The sequence below is a fragment of the Eptesicus fuscus genome, chromosome 2 (genome assembly GCF_027574615.1).
Source record: "Eptesicus fuscus isolate TK198812 chromosome 2, DD_ASM_mEF_20220401, whole genome shotgun sequence".
In the NCBI taxonomy this organism is placed as follows: Eukaryota; Metazoa; Chordata; class Mammalia; order Chiroptera; family Vespertilionidae; genus Eptesicus; species Eptesicus fuscus.
In genome coordinates, this window is record NC_072474.1 from 73286702 (window position 1) to 73311690 (window position 24989).

General features: G+C 40.4%; 1 protein-coding gene across 2 annotated transcripts in view; it reads right to left on the minus strand.

Moving 5' to 3' along the window:
* Nucleotides 1-16181, minus strand: part of MOB1B (MOB kinase activator 1B) — a 51754-nt gene extending 35573 nt beyond the window's left edge. Inside the window, exon 1 of one of the 2 annotated variants that reach the window (XM_008157472.3) lies at nt 15941-16172. In XM_008157472.3, the coding sequence (XP_008155694.2) occupies nt 15941-15954 (14 nt within the window). In that variant the 5' untranslated portion in view covers nt 15955-16172. Of the gene's footprint in view, nt 1-15940 lie in introns of both variants that reach the window. The other variant, XM_054728506.1, reaches the window with a different exon arrangement.
* Nucleotides 16182-24989: the final 8808 nt, after the last annotated feature.

The window sequence follows — 24989 nt, forward strand, 5'->3', positions numbered from 1 at the left end:
TTTTCCACTCAGAGACACTATACAATTGTGGATGCTAACAGAAAAGCAATAAAATAGATTAGTACTTATAAGAAGACTATTTTGAAGAGTGATGGTTGAAGATGGTGAGCTGAAAATATACATTAGCTTTCACTACTCAAGGTGACAATAAAGAGAATTTTTTAAAATATCATAACCCCAAAAGAACAAAGAGAATGAAAGAGGAGACAATAACAAAATTTTTTAAATTAGGAAGTAGATAAATAAATAACTTAATTTACATAAGTAAGGAAACATAATCCTAAAGCAAGACAATTTACACCACAGATCTCACAAAAGGTTCAGGAATTAGTACAAGTAGGATACTGTGGAAGTGGGAATAAAGATGGAACGTTCAGACTCTCACAGTCGGTTTAATCAGGAGTTACATGCCGTGGCCCCAATACCTGGAATTTAAAACTAAGAAAGAGTAGCACAAATGAGTGAAAAGCATCAAAGAGGAGAGAGAAGAAAAAATGTGAGGCTCCGGAAGATGGCTGCCAACAGAAAGGCAGACTGCAAGATAGTGCGTGAATGAGAGAACCAAAGGAGAGTATGTGGTCCCACAGGGAGTGTTTATTGGTGAGCTGAGGGACAGCTATACTCCAAGGGACTGTTGGGGATTGCCAGACGGGGTTCCCCTGACCGGGCAACCTCCACTGCTGCTGAAATCCCTCCTAGAGCAACCGGCTCTGATGCAGAGACCGGGCCATCTTAAAGGGGAGAGTGGCTGTTATCGGAAGTCTAAAAATCCCGGGAATCTACAACAACCACACCCAGAGAACAACTGAGAACCCAGGAACACCGGACCCCAAGAAGCGAGAATACGCGGATTCGGAGAAGCTCTGTACCTTCTCATGGAAAGGACAGATTTCGCCTAGGAAAAGGAGAGAGAGAACTACATAACTAGACACCCGGAGAAGAGAGATCATGGGGAGACAAAGAAACAGCCCACATCTGAAAGAAAAGGAGGCATCACCAGAAAAGAAAGTAAACAAAATGGAGGCAAGCAACCTGTCAGAGAAAGAATTCAGAGAAATGGTCATAAGGTGGCTGAAAAGAATGGAAGACAAATTAAACAATATGTGTAAGAACCAAGAGGAAATGAAGAACCAAGAAGAAATGAAAAATGATATCGCTGCCATAAAGAAGTCAATAGAAAGCATCAACAGTAGACTAGAAGAAGCAGAGGACAGCATCAGTGAGCTAGAAGACAAGGTAGGAAAAAATACCCAAGCAGAGCAGCATCTAGAAAAAAAAAAATTAAAAAACAGGAGGAGAGCCTAAGGGAACTTTGGGACAACACGAAAAAACAACAACATCTGCCTAATAGGTGTACCAGAAGGAGGGGAAACGGAGCAAGGAATAGAAAACCTGTTTGAAGAAATAATGACAGAAAACTTCCCTGATACAGGGAAGAAAAAACTCACACAAATCCAAGAAGCTCACAGAGTCCCAAACAAAATGAACCCCAAAAGACCGACGCCAAGGCACATTATAATTAAATTGGCAACACCAACGACAAAGTAAGAATCTTAAAAGCGGCCAGAGAGAGACAGAAAGTTACCTACAAAGGATCCCCCATCAGAATAGCAACTGATTTCTCAACAGAAACACATCAGGCCAAAAGGAATGGAATGAAATATACAAAGTCATGCAAAGCAAGGGTCTGAATCCAAGAATACTGTACCCAGCAAGGCTATCAATCAAAATTGAGGATGAAATCAGGAGCTTCACAGACAAAAAAAGGACTAAGAGAGTTTATTACCACCAAACCAGCAATGCAAGAAATACTAAAGGGTCTGCTGTAAAAAGAAGAAATAGGAAGCGAAGAAGGAGCACAGGGGTAAAGAATAAAAATGGCGACAAATAAGTACCTATCAATAATAACTTTAAATGTAAATGGATTAAATGCCCCAATCAAAAGACATAGGGTAAAAAAATAGATGAAAAAAAAAAAAAAGACATAGGGTATATAAGTGAATAAGAAAACATGTCCCACATATCTGCTGTCTACAGGAAACCCACCTCAGAAAAAAAGACATACACAGACTGATGGTGAAGGGATGGAAAAAGGTTTTTCAGGCAAATGGAAATGGAAAAAAGCTGGGGTACAATACTTATATCTGAAAAATTAGACCTCAAAGTGAAGGACATAAAAAGAGATAAGGAAGGTCACTTCATAATACTAAAGGGAGCGATCCAACAAGAAGAAATAACTCTGGTAAACATATATGCACCCAATACAGGGGCACCCAAATACATAAAAACACTTCTGGAGGATATCATGGGAGAGAATGACAGCAATACAATTGTAGTAGGGGACTTTAATATCCCACTATCACCACTGGACAAATCCTCTAAACAAAAAATCAGCAAAGAAAAAAAAAATCAGCAAAAAAAATCAATCCTAAATGACTCACTAGATCAGATGGAATTAATTGACATCTTCAGAACATTTCACCCCAAAGCCACAGAATATACATTCTTCTCAAGTGCACATGGGTCATTTTCAAAGATAGACCATATACATTGGGTCACAGGCAAAGTCTCTTCAAATTCAAGAAGATAGAAATCAAGCATCTTCTCAAATCACAATGGCATAAAACTGGAAATCAACTACAATAAAAACAATCCAAAAAAATCAAACACAATGAGACTAAATAGCATGCTATTAAACAATGACTGGGTTACCAGAGAGATCAAGGAAGAAATAAAAAATATCATGGCAACAAACGACAATGAAAACACAACAATCCAAAACCTATGGGACACAGCGAAAGTAGTCATGAGAGGGAAGTTCATAGCTCTACAAGCCTACTGCAAAAAAACAAGAAACAATGGTAATAAATTACCTAACCCTACAACTCAAAGAGTTAGAAAGAGAGCAACAAAAAAAGCCCAGTGTAAGCAGAAGGAAGGAAATAAGGGTCAGAGCGGAGATAAACGACAGAGACCAAAAAAAAAAAAAAACAATATAAAAGATAAACAAAACCAAGAGCTGGTTCTTTGAAAGGATAAACAAGATGGATGAACTTCTAGCCAGGCTCACCAAGAAGCAAAGAGAGAATATCCAAATAAACAATCAGAAATGAAAGAGGAGAAATAACAACAGACCCCACCAAAATATGAAGGATTGTTTAAAAAATACTATGAACAACTCTATTCCAACAAACTGGACAACCTGGAGGAAATGGACATATTCCTAGAAAAATATAACCTTCAAAAACTCAATCAGGACAAATCTAAAAATCTCAATAGGCCAATAACTATGGAAGAAATTGAAGCAGTCATTAAAAATCTTCCAGCAAACAAAAGCCCGGGGCCAGACGGGCTTCACAGGGGAGTTTTACCAAACATTCAAGGAAGAACTAAAACCTATCCTCCTCAGACTATCCCAAAAAATTCAAGAGGAAGGAACACTTCCAGGCTCCTTCTATGAAGCCAGCATCACCCTAATACCAAAACCAGATAAAGACAACACAATGAAAGAGAATTACAGACCAATATCCCTCATGAACATAGATGCCAAAATCCTCAACAAAATTCTAGCAAATCGGATCCAGCAGTACATCAGAAAGAGCATACACCATGACCAAGTAGGATTTATCCCGGGGATGCAAGGATGGTACAATATCCGCAAATCAATAAACGTGATACATCACATAAACAAATTGAGAGATAAAAATCACAGAGTCATATCAATTGATGCAGAAAAAGCATTTGACAAAATCCAACACCCTTTCTTGATAAAAACTCTCAGCAAGGTGGGAATAGAAGGATCATACCTCAACATAATAAAAGCCATATATGACAAACCCACAGCCAACATCATACTCAATGGGCAAAAACTAAAACCATTTCCCCTAAGAGCAGGAACAAGACAGGGATGCCCACTTTCACCACGCCTGTTAGACATAATACTGGAAGTACTAGCCATTGCAATTAGACAAGAAGAAATAAAAGGCATCTAAATTGGAAAAGAAGTAAAACTGTCCTTATTCACAGATGACATGACATTGTACATAAAAAACCCTAAAGACTCCATCAAAAAATTATTAGACTTAATAAATGAATTCGACAATGCAGCAGGATACAAAATTAACGCCAAGAAATCTATGGCATTTCTATACACCAATAGTGAACTTACAGAAAGAGAGACTAAAAAAAGCAATCCCATTAACCATCACAACAAAAAAATTAAGATACCTAGGAATAAACTTAACTAAGGAGGTAAAAGACCTATCTGCGGAAAACTACAGGACACTGAAAAAAGAGATAGAGAAAGACATAAACAGATGGAAGAACATACCATGTTCATGGACTGGTACAATCAACATCATTAAAATGTCCATACTACCCAAACCAATCTATAGATTCAATGCACCCCCCATTAAAATACCAACGGCATATTTCTAAGACCTAGAAAGAACTCTCCAAAAATTCATCTGGAATTTAAAAAAAAAAGACCCCGAATAGCTGCAGCAATCGTGAGAAAGAACAAAATAAGTGGTATCTCAATACCAGATTTCAAACTATATAACAAAGCCACTGTTCTCAAAACAGCTTGGTACTGGCACAAGAACAGACATATAGACCAATGGAATAGAATAGAGAACCCAGAAATCGACCCAAACCACTATGCTCAATTAATATTTGACAAAGGAGGCATGACAGTACCATGGAGTTAAGACAGTCTCCTCAATAAATGTTGTTGGCAAAATTGGACAGATACATGCAAAAAAATGAAACTAGACCACCAACTTACGCCATACACAAAAATAAACTCAAAATGGATGAAGGACTTAAACATAAGACAGGAAACCATAAAAATACTAGAGGAATCCACAGGCAGCGAAATTCAGACATATGCCGAAACAATTTCTTCACTGATACCACTCTTAGGGCAATGGAAACTAAAGAGAAAATAAACAAATGGGACTACGTCAAAATAAAAAGCTTTTGCACAGCAAAAGAAACCATGAACAAAACAACAAGAAAGCCCACTGTATGGGAGAACATATCTGCCAATGTTATCACTGATAAAGGTTTAATCTCCAACATTTACAAGCAACTTATTCAACTTAATAAAAGGAAGATAAACGATCCAATTAAAAAATGGGCAATGGACCTAAATAGATACTTTTCGAAAGAAGACAGAAGGAAGGCCAAGAGACATATGAAAACATGCTCAAAGTCACTAAGTATCCGAGAGATGCAAATCAAAACGACAGTGCGGTACCACCTCACACCTGTCGGAATGGCTATCATCAACAAATCAACCAATGACAAGTGCTGGTGAGGATGCAGAGAAAAAGGAACCCTGGTGCACTGCTGGTGGGAATGCAGACTGGTGCAGCCACTGTGGAGAACAGTATGGAGTTTCCTCACAAAACTAAAAATGGGCCCTGACCGGTTTGGCTCAGTGGATAGAGCATCGGCCTGTGGACTCAAGGGTCCCAGGTTCGATTCCGGTCAAGGGCATGTACCTTGGTTGCGGGCACATCCCCAGTGGGGAGTGTGCAAGAGGCAGCTGACCGATGTTTCTAACTCTCTATCCATTTCCCTTCCTCTCTTAAAAAAAAATCAAAAAAAACCCAAAAAACTAAAAATGGAACTCCCATTTGACCCAGTAATTCCACTTCTAGGAATATATCCCAAGAAACTAGTAACACCAATCAGAAAGGATATATGCACCCCTATGTTTACAGCAGCACAATTCACCATAGCTAAGACTTGGAAACAGCCCAAATGCCCATCAGCAGATGAGTGGATTAGAAAACTATGGTACATCTACACAATGGAATACTACGCTGCTATAAAAAAGAAGGAATTCTTACCATTTATAGCAGCATGGATGGACCTGGAGAGCATTATGTTAAGTGAAATAAGCCAGGCAATGAAAGAAAAATACCACATGATCTCACTCATTTATGGAAAATAAAGAACATTATAACCTGATGAACAAAAAGATAGACACAGAAGCAGCGAACAGACTGTCAAATTACAGCAGGAAGGCTGGGGAGTGTTGGGGAGGGGTGGAAAGAGATCAACCACAGGACTTGTATGCATGCATATAAGCACAACCAATGGACACAAGACACTGGAGGGGGGGGGAAGGGCATGTGCCAGGGAGTAGGGGAGGCTGGGGGAAGGTCAATGGGGGTGGGGGGGGGATATATGTACTACTATTTGTAATACTTTAAACAATAAAATAAAATTTAAAAAAAATGCATATAACTAAATGCAAAAATCCTCCCATTTTCTCCCCCGTTTCTTCTTTTAACTAAGTGAAATGTAAATATCAGAACTACCATTTAAAAAAAACGAACAAATTCTTTAAGGCTAGCAGGACTTCTCACATATACAATTATACAGAGTATTTATTGATAAAATGATAAAGAATGTTCTGAGTTGGCCTGGCCAGTGTTGAACATTGGTCCTTGCACCGAAGGGTGCGATTCCCTGTCAAGGGCACATACCTGGGTTGGAGATTCCATCCACCGCCCCAATGGGGACCATGAGGGAGCAACCAATTGATGTCTATCTCACATAGATGGTTTTTTCTCTCTCTCTTTCTCCCTCTCTTCCCTCCTCCCCTTGCACTCTCACTAAAAATCAATGGGAAAAAATATCCTTGGGTGAGGAAATAAATAAAATTTAAAAAAAGAATGTTCTAAGTTGTCGTAACATATAACTTACTCATGCTTATAATAGTCTGACCTATAAATGCTCAAAAACAATGACTATATCATAAAGGCATATTCTTCAGATTCACTAACAGTTGGACACTACATTTACACTTTGGGAAAAATTCCCCACCTTGAAATAATCCAGAAAGAAAAACTCCTGGCATAGCTCTCTAGCAGACTTCATGAGAAAAGCAATAAATCTGGTAAGAGTAAGAGGTAAAAATTAAATCTACCTCCGGAATCTATTGGATATTTACAGCTGCACGTATGCCATATACCTCCCAAACATGTTTATTATTTGCATTATCAGTTTAATATTTGCATTAAAATATCAGAAAGATAACTAAGAAACAAGAAATTCTATTGGAGTTACAAATCTCAATTTGTCCTCCTTTACAGATTATAATCCGTGCTCATCTTGGAGAAAGTAATATTTTCCTAGTAAGTTATTAGTATTTTAAAATTTAGTATTGTAACTGTAAACACATTTATTGACAATTTTAAAATTATATTCTAGCATTACTTTTCACACAACTATAAATTTTTAAATTTCATTTATTAACAAAGAGCTCCATTATAAATTTTAACATAAAAGATACTATTTTTTCCTTTTACAATAAAAGAGAAAAAAAGGTTGATGGCAATGGAAGCAAGCACTCTATGACAAAGGAAAGAAATTCTTTGGGAGAACCTTCCAAAAGATTTTTTTTTAAATATATTTTATTGATTTTTACAGAGAGGAAGGGAGAGGGATAGAGAGTTAGAAACATCGATCAACTGCCTCCTGCACACCCCCTACTGGAGTTGTGCCCGCAACCAAGGTACATGCCATTGACCGGAATCAAACCTGGGACCTTCAGTCCGCAGGCCGACACTCTAGCCACTGAGCCAAACCAGGTAGGGCTCAAAAGATTTGCTTGGTATAAATATAAAAGCCCAAGAAGCTCTCATAATTATTATTCTTAGTAGTGCAACGGTGGTGGGGATGAGGGAAATGTTACTCTCATTCACTGCTACTGGAACACAATTTACATGTGCCAGGCATATGCCAATCCTTGAAAGAAGGGTAAAACAAGGTCTCTACAAAATTGTGAAATAGAAATCCAATAAACAGGTGTCCCAAACCTTTCTGTGCACAGGAGCTATCTATATATATAAAAGCCTAAGCAACCGTTGCAACTGAAACAACCAAACGGACGACCAAACAGGCTGCGTGGGGTGACCAGGCCAGCAGGGGGGTTAGTGAGGGATGAACAAACGACTGAGCAGCAGGCTGCGTGTGACAACCAGGCCGGCGGGGGGGGGGGGGGGCAGTGAGGGGCAACCAAATGACCAAACAGCAGGCTGCGTGTGACAACCAGGCCGGCGGGGGGGGGGGGGGGGGCAGTGAGGGGCAACCAAATGACCAAACAACAGGCTGGGTGGGACAACCAGGCTGGCGGGGGGGCCAGGGGGGGGGCAGTTAGGGGTGATCAGGCAGGCAGGCGAGCAGTTAGGAGCCAGTGGTCCCGAGGGGTCCCGGGGATTGGAGAGGGTGCAGGCTGGGCTGAGAGGACCTCCTCCCACCCCCGTACACAAATTTCATGCACTGGGCCTCTATTCATATTTCCCCAGAAGTCCTTGGAAAGGGGAAATTGGAGCAGAATGAAGAGAATCACACATACCTCCACCTACCATCATGAAAACACTTGAAGATGTCATTGATATAGTTTTTTTAAAGTTGTATTTAATATACGCTAGGCACTACACTGGGTGGTAGAAATGTAAAAATAGTTTTGAAACTAATGCATCTTCAAAGAGGTCACGCACTCTGATGAGGAAGAAAGGCCTGAAAACTGACCGGAACAATCTTTTTTATGAGGGCTATATAATAAGGGCTACAGAAGACACTGAAATGGTATCTAACAAATTGGCAAGGGGGTACAGGTCAGGGAAAGAGCTGGCTCCAACACTAAAGAAATGAGGGTGGGGAAAAGAAGGGCAGTCCAGCCAGAATAACAGGAACGGCATTCACAAAGGCAGGCAGATGTGGGAGAAATACATGTTGAAAGAAATGCAAATAAAATGGCTGAGCTCTGTGGGGGAGAACAAGGCAGGAGGGCACCTATGAGGCTGGAATGATAATATGGAGGCTCCTTATACCCACCACTCTAGGCCACTTTACTTTCTATCTGTGGGACAAAGGATTCCAGCCACTTCCTTACCTTATTAAAAAAAGCAGAGTTAGACTGGAGATAGTGGCAGCAGTGCCAAAACCAAGCAGGGCAGCCCCCAAAATCCATCCAATAGAAGCGGCCCATGCCGAAAATACAGAGACAAACATCTGCAAAACTCTTACCATTTTGAATACATGAATATACTAGGTACACCTTATAACTTTTATAAATACCAAATACAACTATTTTACACTTACACGCAAAGAAATTTGTATAAAATGCGACAGCAATAATGTTGAAACACCCTAGCTGGTTTGGCTAAATGGATGAAACCTCGACAAAGAATTTTTAAATTATATTCTAGCATTATTCTAGCCTGCGGACTGAAGGGTCCTGGGTTCAATTCCAATCAAGGGCACATGCCCAGGTTGTGGGCTTCATCCCCAGTAGGAGGTGTGCAGGAGGCAGCCGATCAATGATTCTCTCTCATCTTTCTCTCCCTCTCTGAAATCAATAAAAATATATTTAAAAAATAATAATGTTAAATGTTCATTAGCCAGTGGACTTAAAACTCATGAGTTAAAAGCAATTATTGAGGAGCATATCCATGTCACATGCTAGTCTCCAATTTTAAGATTCTTAAAGGCAGAGACCACAACTTATTTGTTTCTAAACATCAGTTCTGACAAACTGGTTTGTTATTCACTGACTCAAAAGTGCCATTCCTGCCCTAACCAGTTTGGCTCAGTGGATAGAGCATCGGCCTGCGGACTGAAGGGTCTCAGGTTCGATTCTTGTCAAGGGCATGTACCTTGGTTGCAGACACATCCCCAGTAGGGGGCATGCAAGGAGGCAGCTGATTGATGTTTCTCTCTCATTGATGTTTCTAACTTTCTATCCCTCTCCCTTCCTCTCTGTAAAAAATCAATAAAATATATATATATTTTTTTTAAAGTGCCATTCCTAAGAGTTAAAAATAAGATAGGCAGACTGGCAGATTGGCTCAGTTGGTTTGGAGCATTGTCCTGTGCACCAAAAGATTGAGGGTTTGATTCCCAGACAGGGCACATGCCTAGGTTTCTAATTCAATCCCCAGTCAGGGCACGTACAGTAGGCAATGGATCCATGTTTGTCTCTCTCCCCTCTCCTCTCTCTCTAAAATCAATAAACATGTTCTTGGGTGAGACTAAAAATAATAATAATAATAATAATGGTAATAAGAGACCCAGATGAATATTTTGGCAGAGTGTGGGGAAAGGTTAAGGACATTGAAATCGGGCATCTGGGAGCAAAAATCATACTCACAGGGAGTTTTTAAACAAAGAGCTATTTCAGTAGTTAAATCTTCCTTTGCTGCAGGGTGTTAGCAAAGGAAGAATTCTCTAGAGTGGGAAGGTCACCCTGGGGCTCTGTCTGAAACATGATCTGGGCAGCAAGATAACCAAAAAAAAGTTGCTATTAAGGACTTTCACATCTCCTGCTTCTATTTAATTATTCTGTGTTTACACTGAATACTAAGAAAGTACTTAAGTTATACCATGATCTCTTTCTACAAAGAAACACACAAAAAATATTCTTTCTAATACCCAATATAACTATTGAACTATTCTCATCAAATTTCAATTTGAAAACAACAAAAGGACTTAGGCAGAAAGATAAAACAATAATAGCAATAAGAAATTCAATCTTTCATCACAAATAATGGTAACAATAAGGCTACTTGGCTATGAGGTACTTAAACTATTACCAAATAATATTTGCTTATCTTCTAACTCCTGCTTGTCTTTTTTCTTCTTCAAAATCCTCAGAAAATCAAAGTAGCACTGATACATATGATAATAAACCCACAGAAATTGGCTATAACTTAAGTAATCAGAAATGATGAATGTTTATAAAATATAGTAACAGCTACTAGCAATCATCGCACTACTGAGATATTGGTAATGAACTAGGTATCATTGCTGCACACATAATTACAATTTACTGAGGTCTTTTACATTCAGTATCTCTAATCCTCCAACATCTGAGGTATGGTCCTAAACACAGGAATATCAGAAAAAATATAGAAATGTGGGAAGGAGGGTTAAAAAAAAGTTTTCACTTAACAGATACCATTTTTCATGTAATAATTCATAGCTATTCTGCTTCAATTCTAATATACAATTGAAGAGAAGGTGTACATGTTCTTTCATGTATCAGAAACTCCAAAGGTACAAAAACTCTGCAACTACATCAAGAAAAAAAGGCAATAAAGATGAAAGTAATCACATAGCAATTGTTTTGCACTCAATAATGTAAAACAAAAGCAATCCTATATCAGATGGGAGGAGTAAACTAAGACCAGCCAACGGTCTGCAATTCCCCAAACTTTAGTTCTGAAAAGATGACCATACTTACTTCCACTCCTCCCACCAAAAGAGCATAACATATTAAACCACGCTGTCAGATAACAAAACCGTTAAGGTAATACTTAGTTGACAGCCATTCAAAATGATGTTGCAGAATTATAACTATTGACATAAAACACAAATAACAGTTATCCATGAAGGTGTGATTATGAGTGACTATTTGCCTCATTTTCTTAGCAGTATTTCATAATTTCTCCACCATGTTTATCATTTTTACATTAAAAATGGAAGTAAAAAAATAGTTTTTTAATTTCTTTATTGATTAAGGTTAAAAAAATAATTTAAAAGTATTATTTAAATTTAAAGGTTTCTATTTTCTCTTCCACCATTATATTCTTGGTGACCCTTACAAAATGATCCCAGCAATTTGAGAATTAATACCTAGTAACATAAGATTTCTCTTTAAAATAAGATGTGAATACCACCTTTTTATATAATTTTATCAATTGCAGATAAGGCAGTATGATACAAGACCTCCGGATCTAGTTTGCCAGGATTCAAATCCCAGTTATACCACTGTCTGGCTACATAATTTTGTGCAAATTATTTAACCTCTCATTGCCAGTTTCTTCATCTGCTATGCCTGACATATAGTACTTAGCTATTTTATTATCATTTTTTTCACAGGTGAAGATACTGAAGCACTAAAATCATTTGCCAGAAAACAAAGATGCTGGGGGAAGGAGGGTAGGAAGGAGAGACAAGCAGACAGAAAAGCAAGAGACAGACACATACAAACACAATGAAATCCTGGATCTCTTTTACTAAACTGCTATTCTGTTGAAAAGACAAATGGAAGCTCTGTAGCATAATGTTCAACAAATATTTCCTTTCCAGCCTATCTCTGTTTCTTCCTATACAGAAATAAACCTGGTTTATATTCATTCTCATTCCTAAACCACCTTTCCTACAGACTTGCATTTTAAAGTTAGCTGTATTAGTTTTAACTCTGTTCCAAGGCAAACGTTGCTGTGGAATTCCATCAGTCAGAAGATACGTGCAATTTAAAAACGCTAGAAACACAGAGAACACTCAACACCCTTTTTGAATAACTGTTAAGAACTCACTCTGAGACCAGGTTTGGCTCAGTGGATAGAGCGTCGGCCTGCGGACTGAAAGGTCCCGGGTTCGATTCCGGTCAAGGGCATGTACCTTGGTTGCGGGCACATCCCCGGTGGGGGTTGTGCAAGAGGCAGCTGATCGATGTTTCTCTATCATCGATGTTTCTAGCTTTCTATCCCTCTCTCTTCCTCTCTGTAAAAAAATCAATAAAATATATATTTAAAAAAAAAAAAAAGAACTCACTCTGATCCTAAGAATTTTATATGCCTAAAATGTCAGAGGAGGAAAAACTCTTAAGTCAAGAGACAGTGTTCCAATTCTATTATGGACAAATAATTAGGCCAGTAACCTGAAGTTGGTGATTTTACTATTTCAGAAAAAAAAAAGGTATGTTACTGAAAGAGCCCATCTAGCTTCAAAATTCAACAGCCTCTTGGACAAACCTGAAAATTGAGAATTCACAGGTAATTTCAGGCCTCCATGTTTCCTCTGACTGAAATCTCCCGTTTCCCATGTCCCCTTCCCTTTTAGAGAACTCTTGTTATATCATCCATTAAATATCCATCCCTTTTTTCATGAAACCTTCCCTAAGCCCAAATCAAATTGCTCCATATTCTTTGGACCCCCATTGACTGCATTACATCTGTTATAGAGGACTATTTATAAACTGTCTACCAGCTCTGAGTCCCACTTCTTGCACAATGCCTAGAGCACACAGCAGGTGCTGAAGCTGTGTTTAAAAATTTGATTCTACAAAGTTAAATTAGGTTCCTGTGAAGGTTCCCTAGGCACCATCTGGGAGTTTAGCTCAATCTGAAGATGCACAACCACAGCTTTGTCCCAGTCAGATCTACATATGCAGTGCAAATTTATTTGCAAATTTGTACAAAAGCTACACAAACGTGTCACTGATGCAGATTATCTGGACACCCTCTGGGGATTACCTAATCTACCTCACCTTCCTATCCAAAAAAACCTCTTCACCCTGTTCTACTTGGTTCCTTGGCATTTTAAGACCTCTTACCATTCTATATGGTTGTTTAATGTAAGCTCCACTAATGTAGGAATTTTTATCCAACTTGTCCACAAATGATACCCAATGCCTGTATCAGTGCCTGGCACAGTGAATGTGTTTCTTTAAATATATTTTTATTGATTTCAGAGAGGAAGAGAGAGGGAGAGATAGAAACATCAATGATGAGAGAGAATCAGTGATAGGCTGCCTCCTGCACACCCCCCTACTGGGGATGGAGCCTGCAACCTGGGCATATGCCCTGACTGGGAATTGAACCATGACCTCCTAGTTCATAGGTTGACGCTCAACCACTGAGCCAAACAAGCCAGGCTGAATGATGTTTTGTTTTGTTTTCTTTTAACTAAGTCTTTCCTTCTATCTAAAATCCCTCATGAGTTATGAGTCATTGCCTTTCTAACACTATCTCGCATTGCCCTTATTTCCTGAGCTCCATCCATTTATAGTCGCCTTACGAGGAAGCTTCCAAGAACTGGAAGAAAGTATTTGCTATTTAACTCCTAAATTGCAACTCTTATTTTCTTTGCTCACCTGATGGTATAGAAATAATTTTCAGAAAACCATACCAAATAACCAACAGATGAAATAACCAAATCTTTGTTCTTTACATTCTAATAATTTTTATCTACGAGGTCTTCACTTCAGATTTTAAACGTCATGGTGGACAAAAACCAAAAATGTTGGATTACTCTTTGGATTGCTAAGCACACAGGCTAAAGATGTTGAGAATCTACTAGTATTAACTGTAATATGCGACCTGACTGAAAATTTGTGCCTCAAACAGTACAAACCCTCTAATGTTGTGTGTGTGTGTGTGTGTGTGTGTGTGTGTGAGAGAGAGAGAATATATACACAATGGTAAGATTTTTGTACCAGCTAATATGTTTCAGGAGAAATGAACTTATCCACTGAATTTCTGAATTTCTGTAGCTAATAAATACTGAGCCATGTAAAAAATATTAATTTGTATTCAGAATATACCACCAAAACCTTGTCCATCCCCAAATTTCTGCCAAATATAGTTCTTCCCTGCTTCAACCAATTGAGTTCCAAGAGACACAAGCCCATCAGCAGCAGTCATGGACATCACCTATATTACTATTTTGAAGCTAGCTTTTAAGTTCTTAAAGAAATAAAACATCAGCAATGCAAACAGACTCAAGATGAGAAGTTTCAAGCTGAGATGCCTGGGTATGTTGACTCAAACTAAAATAGAAAACAAAGACTGAAGTCACCCAGTCCTCTTAACTATCACCATTTATCTGAAAAACTCAACTTCTAGGATGAGACCAAAAAAAGGCTTCACAAGCTCAAATGTGTCATCCTGGCAGGATGACAAAAGCCAGGCCCCTTATGCATGTTACAATGTCTGTCTGCAGGTTTGTCTTCTGTGATCTCTCAATTTTGCTTCAACACCCTAAAAAGAATTAATATTCTAGATATGAGCATGTGAAAATAAGGGTTAAGTTCTCAGGATTCAAGTGCCAAGGTGATGACTAAAAATTATGTAAGGTGGGGAAAGAGCATCAGAACAGAAAATTATCATTAAATGATATTTTTCTGCACAACAGTAGAGTATGGGGTGGGTTTCAACCTCCGAGCTTTTACTAGCTTTCTAACCACAGATTAAAACATAGGTGAATCATAAGGAAGCCTTCTGCAGGGTGCAAGGTCCTGTTTTCCGAGGGACGTGAGGCTTGTCTGCTGCCTCCATACCCCTATCAGGCCATCCCATCTTTCTACCCACACCCCGCCCCCAACGTGTCTCCTAGTAAGAGAAGGGAAAAGACAGCCAGTACTAAACTAAGTTGTCATTTACAGCTGATTTGCAAAACAAGTCCCCAGGGGACCTAATCAGCCTCGGGCACACTACCCAAGCCCTGGTTGGTGGTTGTCGGAAAAGAGAAGGCCCATATTCTTCAGGAAAGCATGTGACTTGAAGCAAGAAGCTGCTCCAGACCCCAAGACTCCATCAGGCTGGGGCGTCCTGACCTGTAAACAGCCTCGTTAAGTGTGTGAACATCCACAGGACTTGTCGCCCCAACTTCCTAAAAACCTAAGAGGGAAGTTGATTAAGCATTAACCCTACTGGCAAAGGGTCCTGGGGTGACCGGCGGTGGGGGGGGGGGGGGGGAGTTGGGGAGCACGGCACGCTTGTCTTCTGTGCTTGGGACACAGAAAAAAAGCAATGGGCAGGAGACCGAAGCAGGCGGCGGCACGCGTCGGATCTGGGTCACGCGGAGAGTGGGAGGCATTTCTCCAGAGCGTGCCAACAAACCAACCCCAGAGAGGGCGAGGTTGGGGTGATGGGGAAATGCGAACGCAGGCACCGGGTGTGTCGGGGCTTGGGGGTCCCCCGCGTGCTCGGGGCGGGCCGGGGAGGCGGCGGCGGCCGGGCAGCGCGAGCGCGGGGGCAGGTTCCCGGAGCCCCGCGCGGTGGGAACGCCCGAGCCGGGCAGCGCGGGACCTGGCGGGTGGGGGCCGCGGGCCGAGACGGGCGGACGGGCGGGCGGGCGGGGCGGCGGCCCAGGTCGCCTGAACAAAGCCGGCGCGCGGGGCCTGGCTACTCACAACAAGAAGCTCATGTCGGCCGCGGCGCGGGCTGCGGGTCGGTGGTCGCAAGGCCTCGGACGCGGCGGCGGCGGCGGCCCGGGAGGAAGAGAAAAGGAGAGGAAGGCGAGGAGAGGCGGTGCAGGGCAGCGCCGGCGGTTCCGCGGCCGCAACTTGCTCGGCTACTCTAGTTCCAATGGCACGCAGAGGGGGCGGAAGTGGGAAGCGCTCGGCCAGAGTCGCTCAGTGGGAGGGGAAGGAGAGGGGGGCGGGGAAAGGGCGCTCGCCGGGCCCTGACAACAGCCGCCGCAGTGCAACCCCTCGCCTCCTCCTCGCCGGCCCCCAGCGGCCCCCACCCCCGCGAACTCTCGCGAGAGCGACGCGCGCCCACTCCGGCCCACGGGCTGCGGCTCTGGGTCCCCCGGTTCTGGACGCCTCGGCCGCGCCGCAGCACGCCCCGCGAGGTCGAGGACACCAAAGCGGCCCGTGCGGGTCGGGGCCTGTCCGCCGGGCTGCGGGGCTGTGGCGGAGTGTTCCGAGGCGCTTCGGTGCCTTTCATCCTTCCGGAAGGACGTGGGCTTCAACCCCGGGATGTCAGGGCCCTGCTCTGAGGGGTGGAAATGCCGTCAGAATCTTGCCCGCTGGGAATGCCCCCAGACGGCGATGAAGGGTTATGGAGTCTATCTACTACTACATAAAGACGGGAGGAAATTTCACCTGGGCAGCATGGTGTGAGCGTGGTTCTGCCAGAGGAGAGGGAAGGATCTAACTGGGTTTTTCAAGGTCCCTGTTGTTTTACGGGCATACTATTTTAAAACCCTGGTCAGGATCCATCCCTGTCTGAACAGGCAAGCTAGGCTTTCATCAGCAGCTGGGGAAGTGGGAAAACTGCTGTGGTGACATATTCGAACTATGTGGAGCATTCTTGAATAGATTATAAATCTATTTATAATCTAGGCCCCTTTAACTGTGTGAAATGCAGGTCCCTCTGCAAGAGGAACTGAATCGTTTCTAGATTCTAGAATGGTTTGTGCATCAGGAAGCCCAGTGGTTATAATAGACTTGGGCCCCGTAAATGCTTAATCATCGTGGACACTGATGACCAACCTACCACAGCTTATCAGCGGGTACCGGTTTACTTCACCTAAGAGATGGTCATCTCTATGCAACACCCATCAAATCCACAAGTCAGTTTTCAAAGAATCAGAACAAAACTTGTGTGCAGCAATTAACCCACAGGCTAATAGACTTGAAGGAGGTGCCAATGTGAAATATGTACAATTGAGTGTATTCACTATTAGCTTGGTATTGTGCTAAATCAAACTACGTTTTAAAATAGAATAATAATTGAAATCTTGACACTGTCACAGGAACAGCAGAGGTCCCTAGAATAATTTGAGAAGACCTAAAGGCTCAAACGATGCAGGAAAGATGGCAAAAGGAGAATTCATCTTAATATAATGTAAATATATTTCCAGATCTTGATATGCTACTAAGTTACTTAATTCCTTAAGACTCTATTGAAAATAAAACTTGAGATATGATATTAGAAAATTATGTTTGGGGAGGATAAGCCAGTTAAACCTATTAGAACAGCAGTGTCACCCCTTTTAAAATGAGGGCCTTGGATTATTACATGATCTTTACGATATTGTCCAGTTCTAAAAGTCTATCATGCTAGGGGCATCCTTCACATTTTTGGCAGACAGTTCCTATCTGCTCTCTGATTTGGTAAGGTGGTTTATGTAGCCTTGCTTTTGGTTTAACACAATTTAGATGAATTTTATGACACTATCAGAGCAATGACTGGTAGAGGAAAGAAGCTGCAAAGATAGCTGATGAGTTCTTCAATTAGGAGAGTTGCCTAAAATTAATAGCTGATATAACTTAAATATATTGGACCTAAAAATGAGAGAGCTGTCATGTTAATAATACGGAATATAATTCCAGAGATTAGTTATTCTAATCAAATAATAGCTGTCACTTAAAATTATTTATCACTGCAAAAACATTGAAAAATCTATAATCAAAGCGAGAGTATATTTTTAAATACACATTTCTAATTCCAATTTCTTCACCAATTCATAGAGGGTGTGGCAAATGTAGGTTTTATAGTTGTTTCATTAGAAAATAATACAATAATTAATAAGAATAGACTCTTTTCACATACTCACAACTGTAAACCTGCCTTTGCCCCACTATGAATTTCATACCACTCCCTAAAATTTCAATTTCAAGAAATTATTCTCGCCGAAACCGGTTTGGCTCAGTGGATGGAGCGTCGACCTGCGGACTGAAGGGTCCCAGGTTCGATTCCGGTCAAGGGCATGTGCCTTGGTTGCGGGCACATCCCCAGTGGGGGGGTGTGCAGGAGGTGGCTGATCGATGTTTCTAGCTCTCTATCCCTCTCCCTTCCTCTCTGTAAAAAAAATCAATAAAATATATATTAAAAAAAGAAATTATTCTCCAAATCAAAATCTTATTTTGTTTATATGCCCTTGATCAAACCTGGGACCTTTCAGGCCACAGGCTGACGCTCTATCCACTGAGCCAAACCGGCTAGGGAAAGACGTTTTTTTAGACATCAAAGTAGTGATGTCAGGTAGAGTTTTGATACTATGCAAAGCCTGAGGAGAGGTTTGAACTAGAGTATGAATGCAGGAGTCCTCAGTAAGTAAAAATATTTGAAGCCATAATTTGGGCTTCCAAATCAAAATTTTTATGCCAAATGAGAATAGACTTAGCAAAATGTTACCTTTATGCATCTGTGTTTCTTCTTGCTTTACTTCCCTTCCCAGATATCTCAGGTTTCTGATCACCATTTACCACCTCTCCCTCAGTGTACTTATAGTCTCCTTTTCCCTCAATGTGAGGGTTTCTAGAACCTTAAAGAAAATAATTCATCATACCTTTTTATCCAATAAATTAATCTCTTCCAATGTGTTAATTAATATGTTTTCCTCCTAGATAAAATAATACGAGTTAAAGCCAGGTTTCCAAATTGTAGATGAGGGAAAATTTCTCCTTACAGAGTATTTTAGTTAAAAAAATGGAATAGGAATGATTGAATTATTATTATAATATCACCATTTTTGCAACTCCTAATAGATTAGTGAATCTGGATATTGAACACCATTGGCTGCTATTATAACAAGAGAGACAAGCATACTTTTTGTGTATCTTAATGGAAGAATACTAGTATATTACCTGTGAAGATATCTTGCCAACAAAATAGAACCTAAATTTGGTCAAGCCTCTAGATGGAATTTACCAAATTACAGGAAATACAGGGAACAGAAGAATATGGTAAAGAACATGTGAAATGACCCCACATGGATGCATTCAGCAAAATTCAAACTGTGGGGAAACTATGCAGGACCCAATTTCTTCAACAAATGAATTGCAAGGCAAAAATAGAGCTGAAGGAGAAATCTAGAGGTTGAAAGAAACATAAGAGGCATATCAGCCAATTATAAGATGTGCACTTATTTGCATTCTGGTTCAAAAGAGCAATCTGAAAAAGAACAATAACAAATGTTTATGTCATTTATAGGCAACTGAAAAATTTGAACACCGGATATCTGATGATTCTATGTACCGATTATTAATTGTGCTGATGATGTGGTTAAAGAGCCTTTATTTTTTAGAAATATTAATTTAATTATTTACAGATGAAATAACATGCCTGGAATTTGCTGCAGAATAATTTAGAAGGGAGAGTAGGAATACAGATGAAAAGAGACTGGCTATGAGTTGTTAAGTACATGAGGATCATTATACTGTGCTGTCTACTTTTGCTTAGTTTTGAAATTTTCCATAATAAAAAGAAAAGCAAACAAATACCAGGTTTCCTTTTGAAGAGGCCTAACAGAAGTGTTATTAATGATGGGAATGGAAAATTTGCTGGTAAATTTGCTGATGATTTTTTGGACTAGAGCTTTCTTCACATTAGCCAGCTTTTTCTAAGTATATAAAGATGCTCTTGTACCTATAAAACTAAAAGCAAACACTATCAATGCCAGAGAGATAAATACTGAATTCACACCCTGTGGCTAACTTTGGTATTTCTTGAGTGGCTGTTCAATTCTGATTCAGAAATATGATCTGACTCTGAAGGAATAGATACCTGAAAAACAGATGCTAGAAAAAAAGTATACCAGGACAACAAATCCTTAGTAACCTGATAAAATGCATTCTCTTGTGCAGGAGTTTTTGGGTTATATAATGTCTAGATTGATGTACTTATTGCATTCAATTAGTTTATTACATAAAATTATTTTTTATAGCTACCATATATTAAATATTTCTGATGGACTAGTCACTCTGTTAAGCTTTTCATATACTCTATTTCATTTACTTCTTACACTACATCATGAGGTTGATATTGTGTTGCTTTTCCCCTTTTATAGATAAGGAAATTAGTGCTAAAAGGTTATATATGTAATTTGTTCAAGATCACATAACTAGTGAATACAATCTGAATTCAGTAATATCTAATTCCTTTTCCCTTTTCCCAGGATGACCATATATCCCAACTGGCTGCACATTAAAAATATCCTAAGTTAGACTAGATTTTGAATGAATTTCAGCGTTCTACACAATCATACTTAACATAGCTAGCAATTCAATTTGACCCTTATCAATGCTCTTTAGATTTTAATTCTGTATCTTACTTCATTAAAGACAAGCCTATGTATGGTTCTAAATGCTTCTCAAGGACATATTGTTTTGACACAATAGAAGAGAATGGAAATACAAAAGATTGGTTCATGAAGCTTGTCTCTCAATGCATTCATTTATCACTAAAAGCCATAAAGCATCAAAACACAAAGCGTCTTGTTTAACATGTTATAATGGAAGAAGGACTCTTTCCTTGGCCCCAAACCTAACTCAATACCCTCCCCTTCAAGCTGTTCATTCTTTTGAAGGCAAGGATAGTGTAATAGAATGCTAGATTTAAGGGAACAATGAGGTGCAAGTTGTTCATTTATTCATTCAACAACTATTATCTACTCTGAGCCTCTATGAGCAGAAAACACGGATATAGTCCCTGCCATCAAAAATCCTATAGGTCATTGGGAAATATAGGCAATCAAACAAATAAAAGTAAAATTAGAAACTATCAGTGCCAGGGTCCATGAGTGTATATTGCAGGACCTCACCGATTTTGGTGGTCAGAGAATTGTATCCTATGCATTTAGAAGTGAATAGTATGCATTTAAATTCCTGCTATATTTATAAAAGTGCCAGGACGTAGTTTGTGAGAAGCCAGTATTTTAGAACTTGTCAGAAAGTGCTACTTGCAGTATAATTTTGAGGCTCCTAGTCCATAGGACAAAAATTATAAAATGTTTCTTGCATGGGCTTTGTACTTGCTCAATAAATGAATTTCTTGATCTATCAAGTTTACCATTGTTCATGATTATTTGTTTTTTTCCCAATAAACTTAAACCATGAAGCCACTTTTTCAGTCAGCTGCATGGGGAGAAGGAGGAGGCAGGGTCCTTTTTGAACCTATTCAAAGCTGCTTTTCTCAAACTGATAGGACACTGCCAAGGTCAGCAAGCCTAAAATTAACTCCACCAGCTGTGTTTTGTTTTGCTTCATATAGCGCATGGGCTCAGGGGGCTTAATCTGCTAGGCTTGCTTGCTGCTTCAATCTGCTGTGCGCTTAAAAGTGTGTTTGCCTGGAGTGCATGTTGTGCATTAAAGACATGGTAACAAAGCAGCTTGAGAGTATATGGGGACTAAATGAATAAGTCTCTCCATTAATCTCAAAAAAGCCTAGCAACAATGCGGGGGCGGGGGGCGGGGGTTGGAGGAGTCACCACTGAGTATGTCAGATGAGCAGCTTAACTTTTAACCTTGCTGAAGTTTCCCACAGGCTACTGATGTGCTGTCAAGAACCAAGAGATGAGGATGTAGTTTCAAGGACTCTGTTTTTAGCCCAACCCTCTCCAGGAGGTCCTTTAGCATGAAGGACCATATATAGACATAAAGAGTATCCCAACTGGCTGCACCTTAAAAATATCCTAAGAATCAGCAGCTGTTACTTTCACCCACACAAATTCACAGTTGGCATAATTAAATAGAGCCTGTTCTCAAGAACTGCAGCCCTAGGGTTGTGCCCTAAGTACTTACGCTGCTCCCCCCATTCCCTTCTCCATTCCCTTCTTCAGAGTAACCTAAAGCAGAATAGATAAATGAAAGGGATTGGGTTTGAGCAGTTCGGGGTTTGCATCAATGTAAATAATGAAATGTGGAAGGCAGATCTTCCAATATGGTCTTGAATCCCTGCCTATATGACCACTGGACTCCAGAGACTCTAGGCAGTCCCTGGTCTTGGCCATTTATTCTCTCGCACCCTCTTCTTGGCATCTCTCTCATGTTTTCCATAGTTGTCATAGTCACAACCATAGCAACCTGAGCAGGCCACAATCCTCTTACAGCTGGAGACATGAGATACAGCTTTGCACAGTATAATTCCCCTGTCTTGCACCAACTGGAATCTGGTTCCAGATAGTCAAAGCATTTGTTTTTCCTCCAGAGAATTATTCCAAATCCTCCCAAAATATCACTCTGTTCCTATAAAACTAAAAGCAAATGCTATTAAGGCCAGAGAGAAAAATACTGAATTCACACCCTGTGGCTAACTCTGGTATTTCTCCTTAAGGTCTGAGTGGCATCAGGGCAACCAGGAAGCATTACAGAGAAGACCAAGGTAATCAATCTTACCTTGAAATTTGACCAAGTAGTTCCAAATCCCTTATTTATAGGTTGCACTCTGGGTTTCCACACCAGTCATTCCATTTGAGTACAGGATAAAGGGACGTAGTAAAATAAAACCATTGTGGGCACGAAGATTTCCTATCCAAAATGGAGCTTTTAAAGAGAGTGATCTTGTTTTGCTTTTGTTTTTGTCCCTTTTTATTGAATTTATTGGGTGACACTGGTTAACAAAATTATACAGGTTTCAAGTGCACAATTCTACATCATCTGTACACTGTATTGTGTGTTCACAACCTCAAGTCATCTCCATCCATCACCATTTATCCCCTAAAGGGAGTGATCTTGAAATGCACTCCTTTTTAGGGACCTATCTGAAACCTTCCTGGAGCCCTGCAGGAGAAAGGGCTCAGACTCAGTCAGTCAGTAACATTTATTAAAGATCTACCATAAACCAGTTATCATGCTAAGAGTGAGGATACAAAAGAGATAACATCACAACCCTCAAGGAGCTTGTTTCTAGTGGCAGAGACTGACATATTCTATATAATAAAAGCCTAATATGCTAAGTGTCTGGTCATCTGGTCGTCCATTCAACCAATCAAAGCATAATATGCTAATGATATGCTAAGGCAACTCAACCGCTCGCTATGACGTGCACTGACCACCAGGGGGTAGACACTCCAACCGGTAGGTTAGCTTGCTGCTGGGGTCAGCTGATTGGGACTGAGCCAGATGGGCCGGACACACCCTGGAGCCCTCGCACAGTCCCTCCCCAGCTGGCCAATCTCCTGTGTCCCTCCCCAGCCCCAATCGTGCACCAGTGGGGTCCCTCGGCCTGTCCTGCACACACTCACATTCCGGGACCCCTTTAGGGATGTTGGAGAGCCGGTTTCAGCCCGATCCCACAGGCCAGGCCAAGGGATCCTATTGGTGCATGAATTTGTGCACCGGGCCTCTAGTAAACAAATAATTACAGTACAAAATGATCCCTCTTACAATAGATTACATGGAAAGGGCTACAGGAGCTCAGCTGGTGAAAGAATGTCACTTAATTTGAGGAGAAAATAGGGGAAAGAGAGTTTTACCCCAAAAGTGAGTCTTAAAGGGTTATTAGACTTTCTCCAGGTGAGGAAGTGAGGATGGAGGAGTAAGAGGCAGAGAAGGCATTGCAGGAAGATGATGAAGCGTGTGTGAAAGCCCAGAGGCACGGAAAAAAGAACCAACATATATAGAGGAAGGAGATGTTCACTTTTACAACCATTGATACCTTAACATGAACTCTCATTCATTCATTCAACAAATATTTATTAAGCCCTAACTATATGCTAGTTATTTATGTAAGCCCTGGGGGATATACGATAAGGTTCAAAACAGACAATGTCGCTGACCCCAAGTGTTTACTGTCTAGTAGGGAGAAAAGATTCAGAGTTTAACTCAGCGTATTAATTCTCTAGTTGTATTTACATTTTAGTTATCCCTAATTATGGCATGACATCTCATGCCTATTAAATATTTTAAAAGAATAGAAGCATCAGTAAGGGCATGAGTGAGGGAATAAGGGGGAATAAGGACACAATAAGGATAATGGGGGAATAAGGACACATATGTAACACCTTAACCAATAAAAAAATTTAAAAAATATAAAAAAAAAGAATAGAAGCATCAAGAATCAAGTAGGGAAGAAATTCTGGAATCACAATATAAAGATAAAAAGTCTTCTGACCACCAGACAGACAATAGTTCCAATGCTCATTTGAACTCTGCTACAGCTAATGACTACAGAATCACAAATTCAATCTTATAGGAGGTTCTGTGAATATTTCAAGTACAGCCTTTAGCCATGAACTCAATAACTGCATGGCCAAATGGCAGGTCTAAAATTGGAGCAGGTATATGTGTGTGTATAAAGAAGTTAAGGTGGACCCACAACTCTGTTCCTAGGAAGAAAGCTTTCCCCTTCTCCCCTGGCAACCTCCAAGGACCTGCATCATCTATCAGTGTCATTGTCACAGGCTGTTAGCTTGCAATTTCCATAAACCTTCCCTGGATCATAAAAAAAAAAAAAAAAAACAACCTCACTGGGAGTGAGGATGAGGGATGTGGCTACACAGCATGGCTCAAAAAGCCAGTTCCTCCCAGGAGGCCCCAGTGGTTTCGTTGGACAGGACTGAAAGCAGCTCTTTGTTCTCTGTGATGCTCTGGAGCCAACTGTGGCTGCCTGTCCTGCCATGGCTCTTAGAGCACTTGTATCATGAAAGCTGGAAAGAGACCACAGAATCTTCAGGAAATTAGGGAAACTAATATTTACTTTCTGCTGTGTAATTTTCTGCCAGTAATTTTG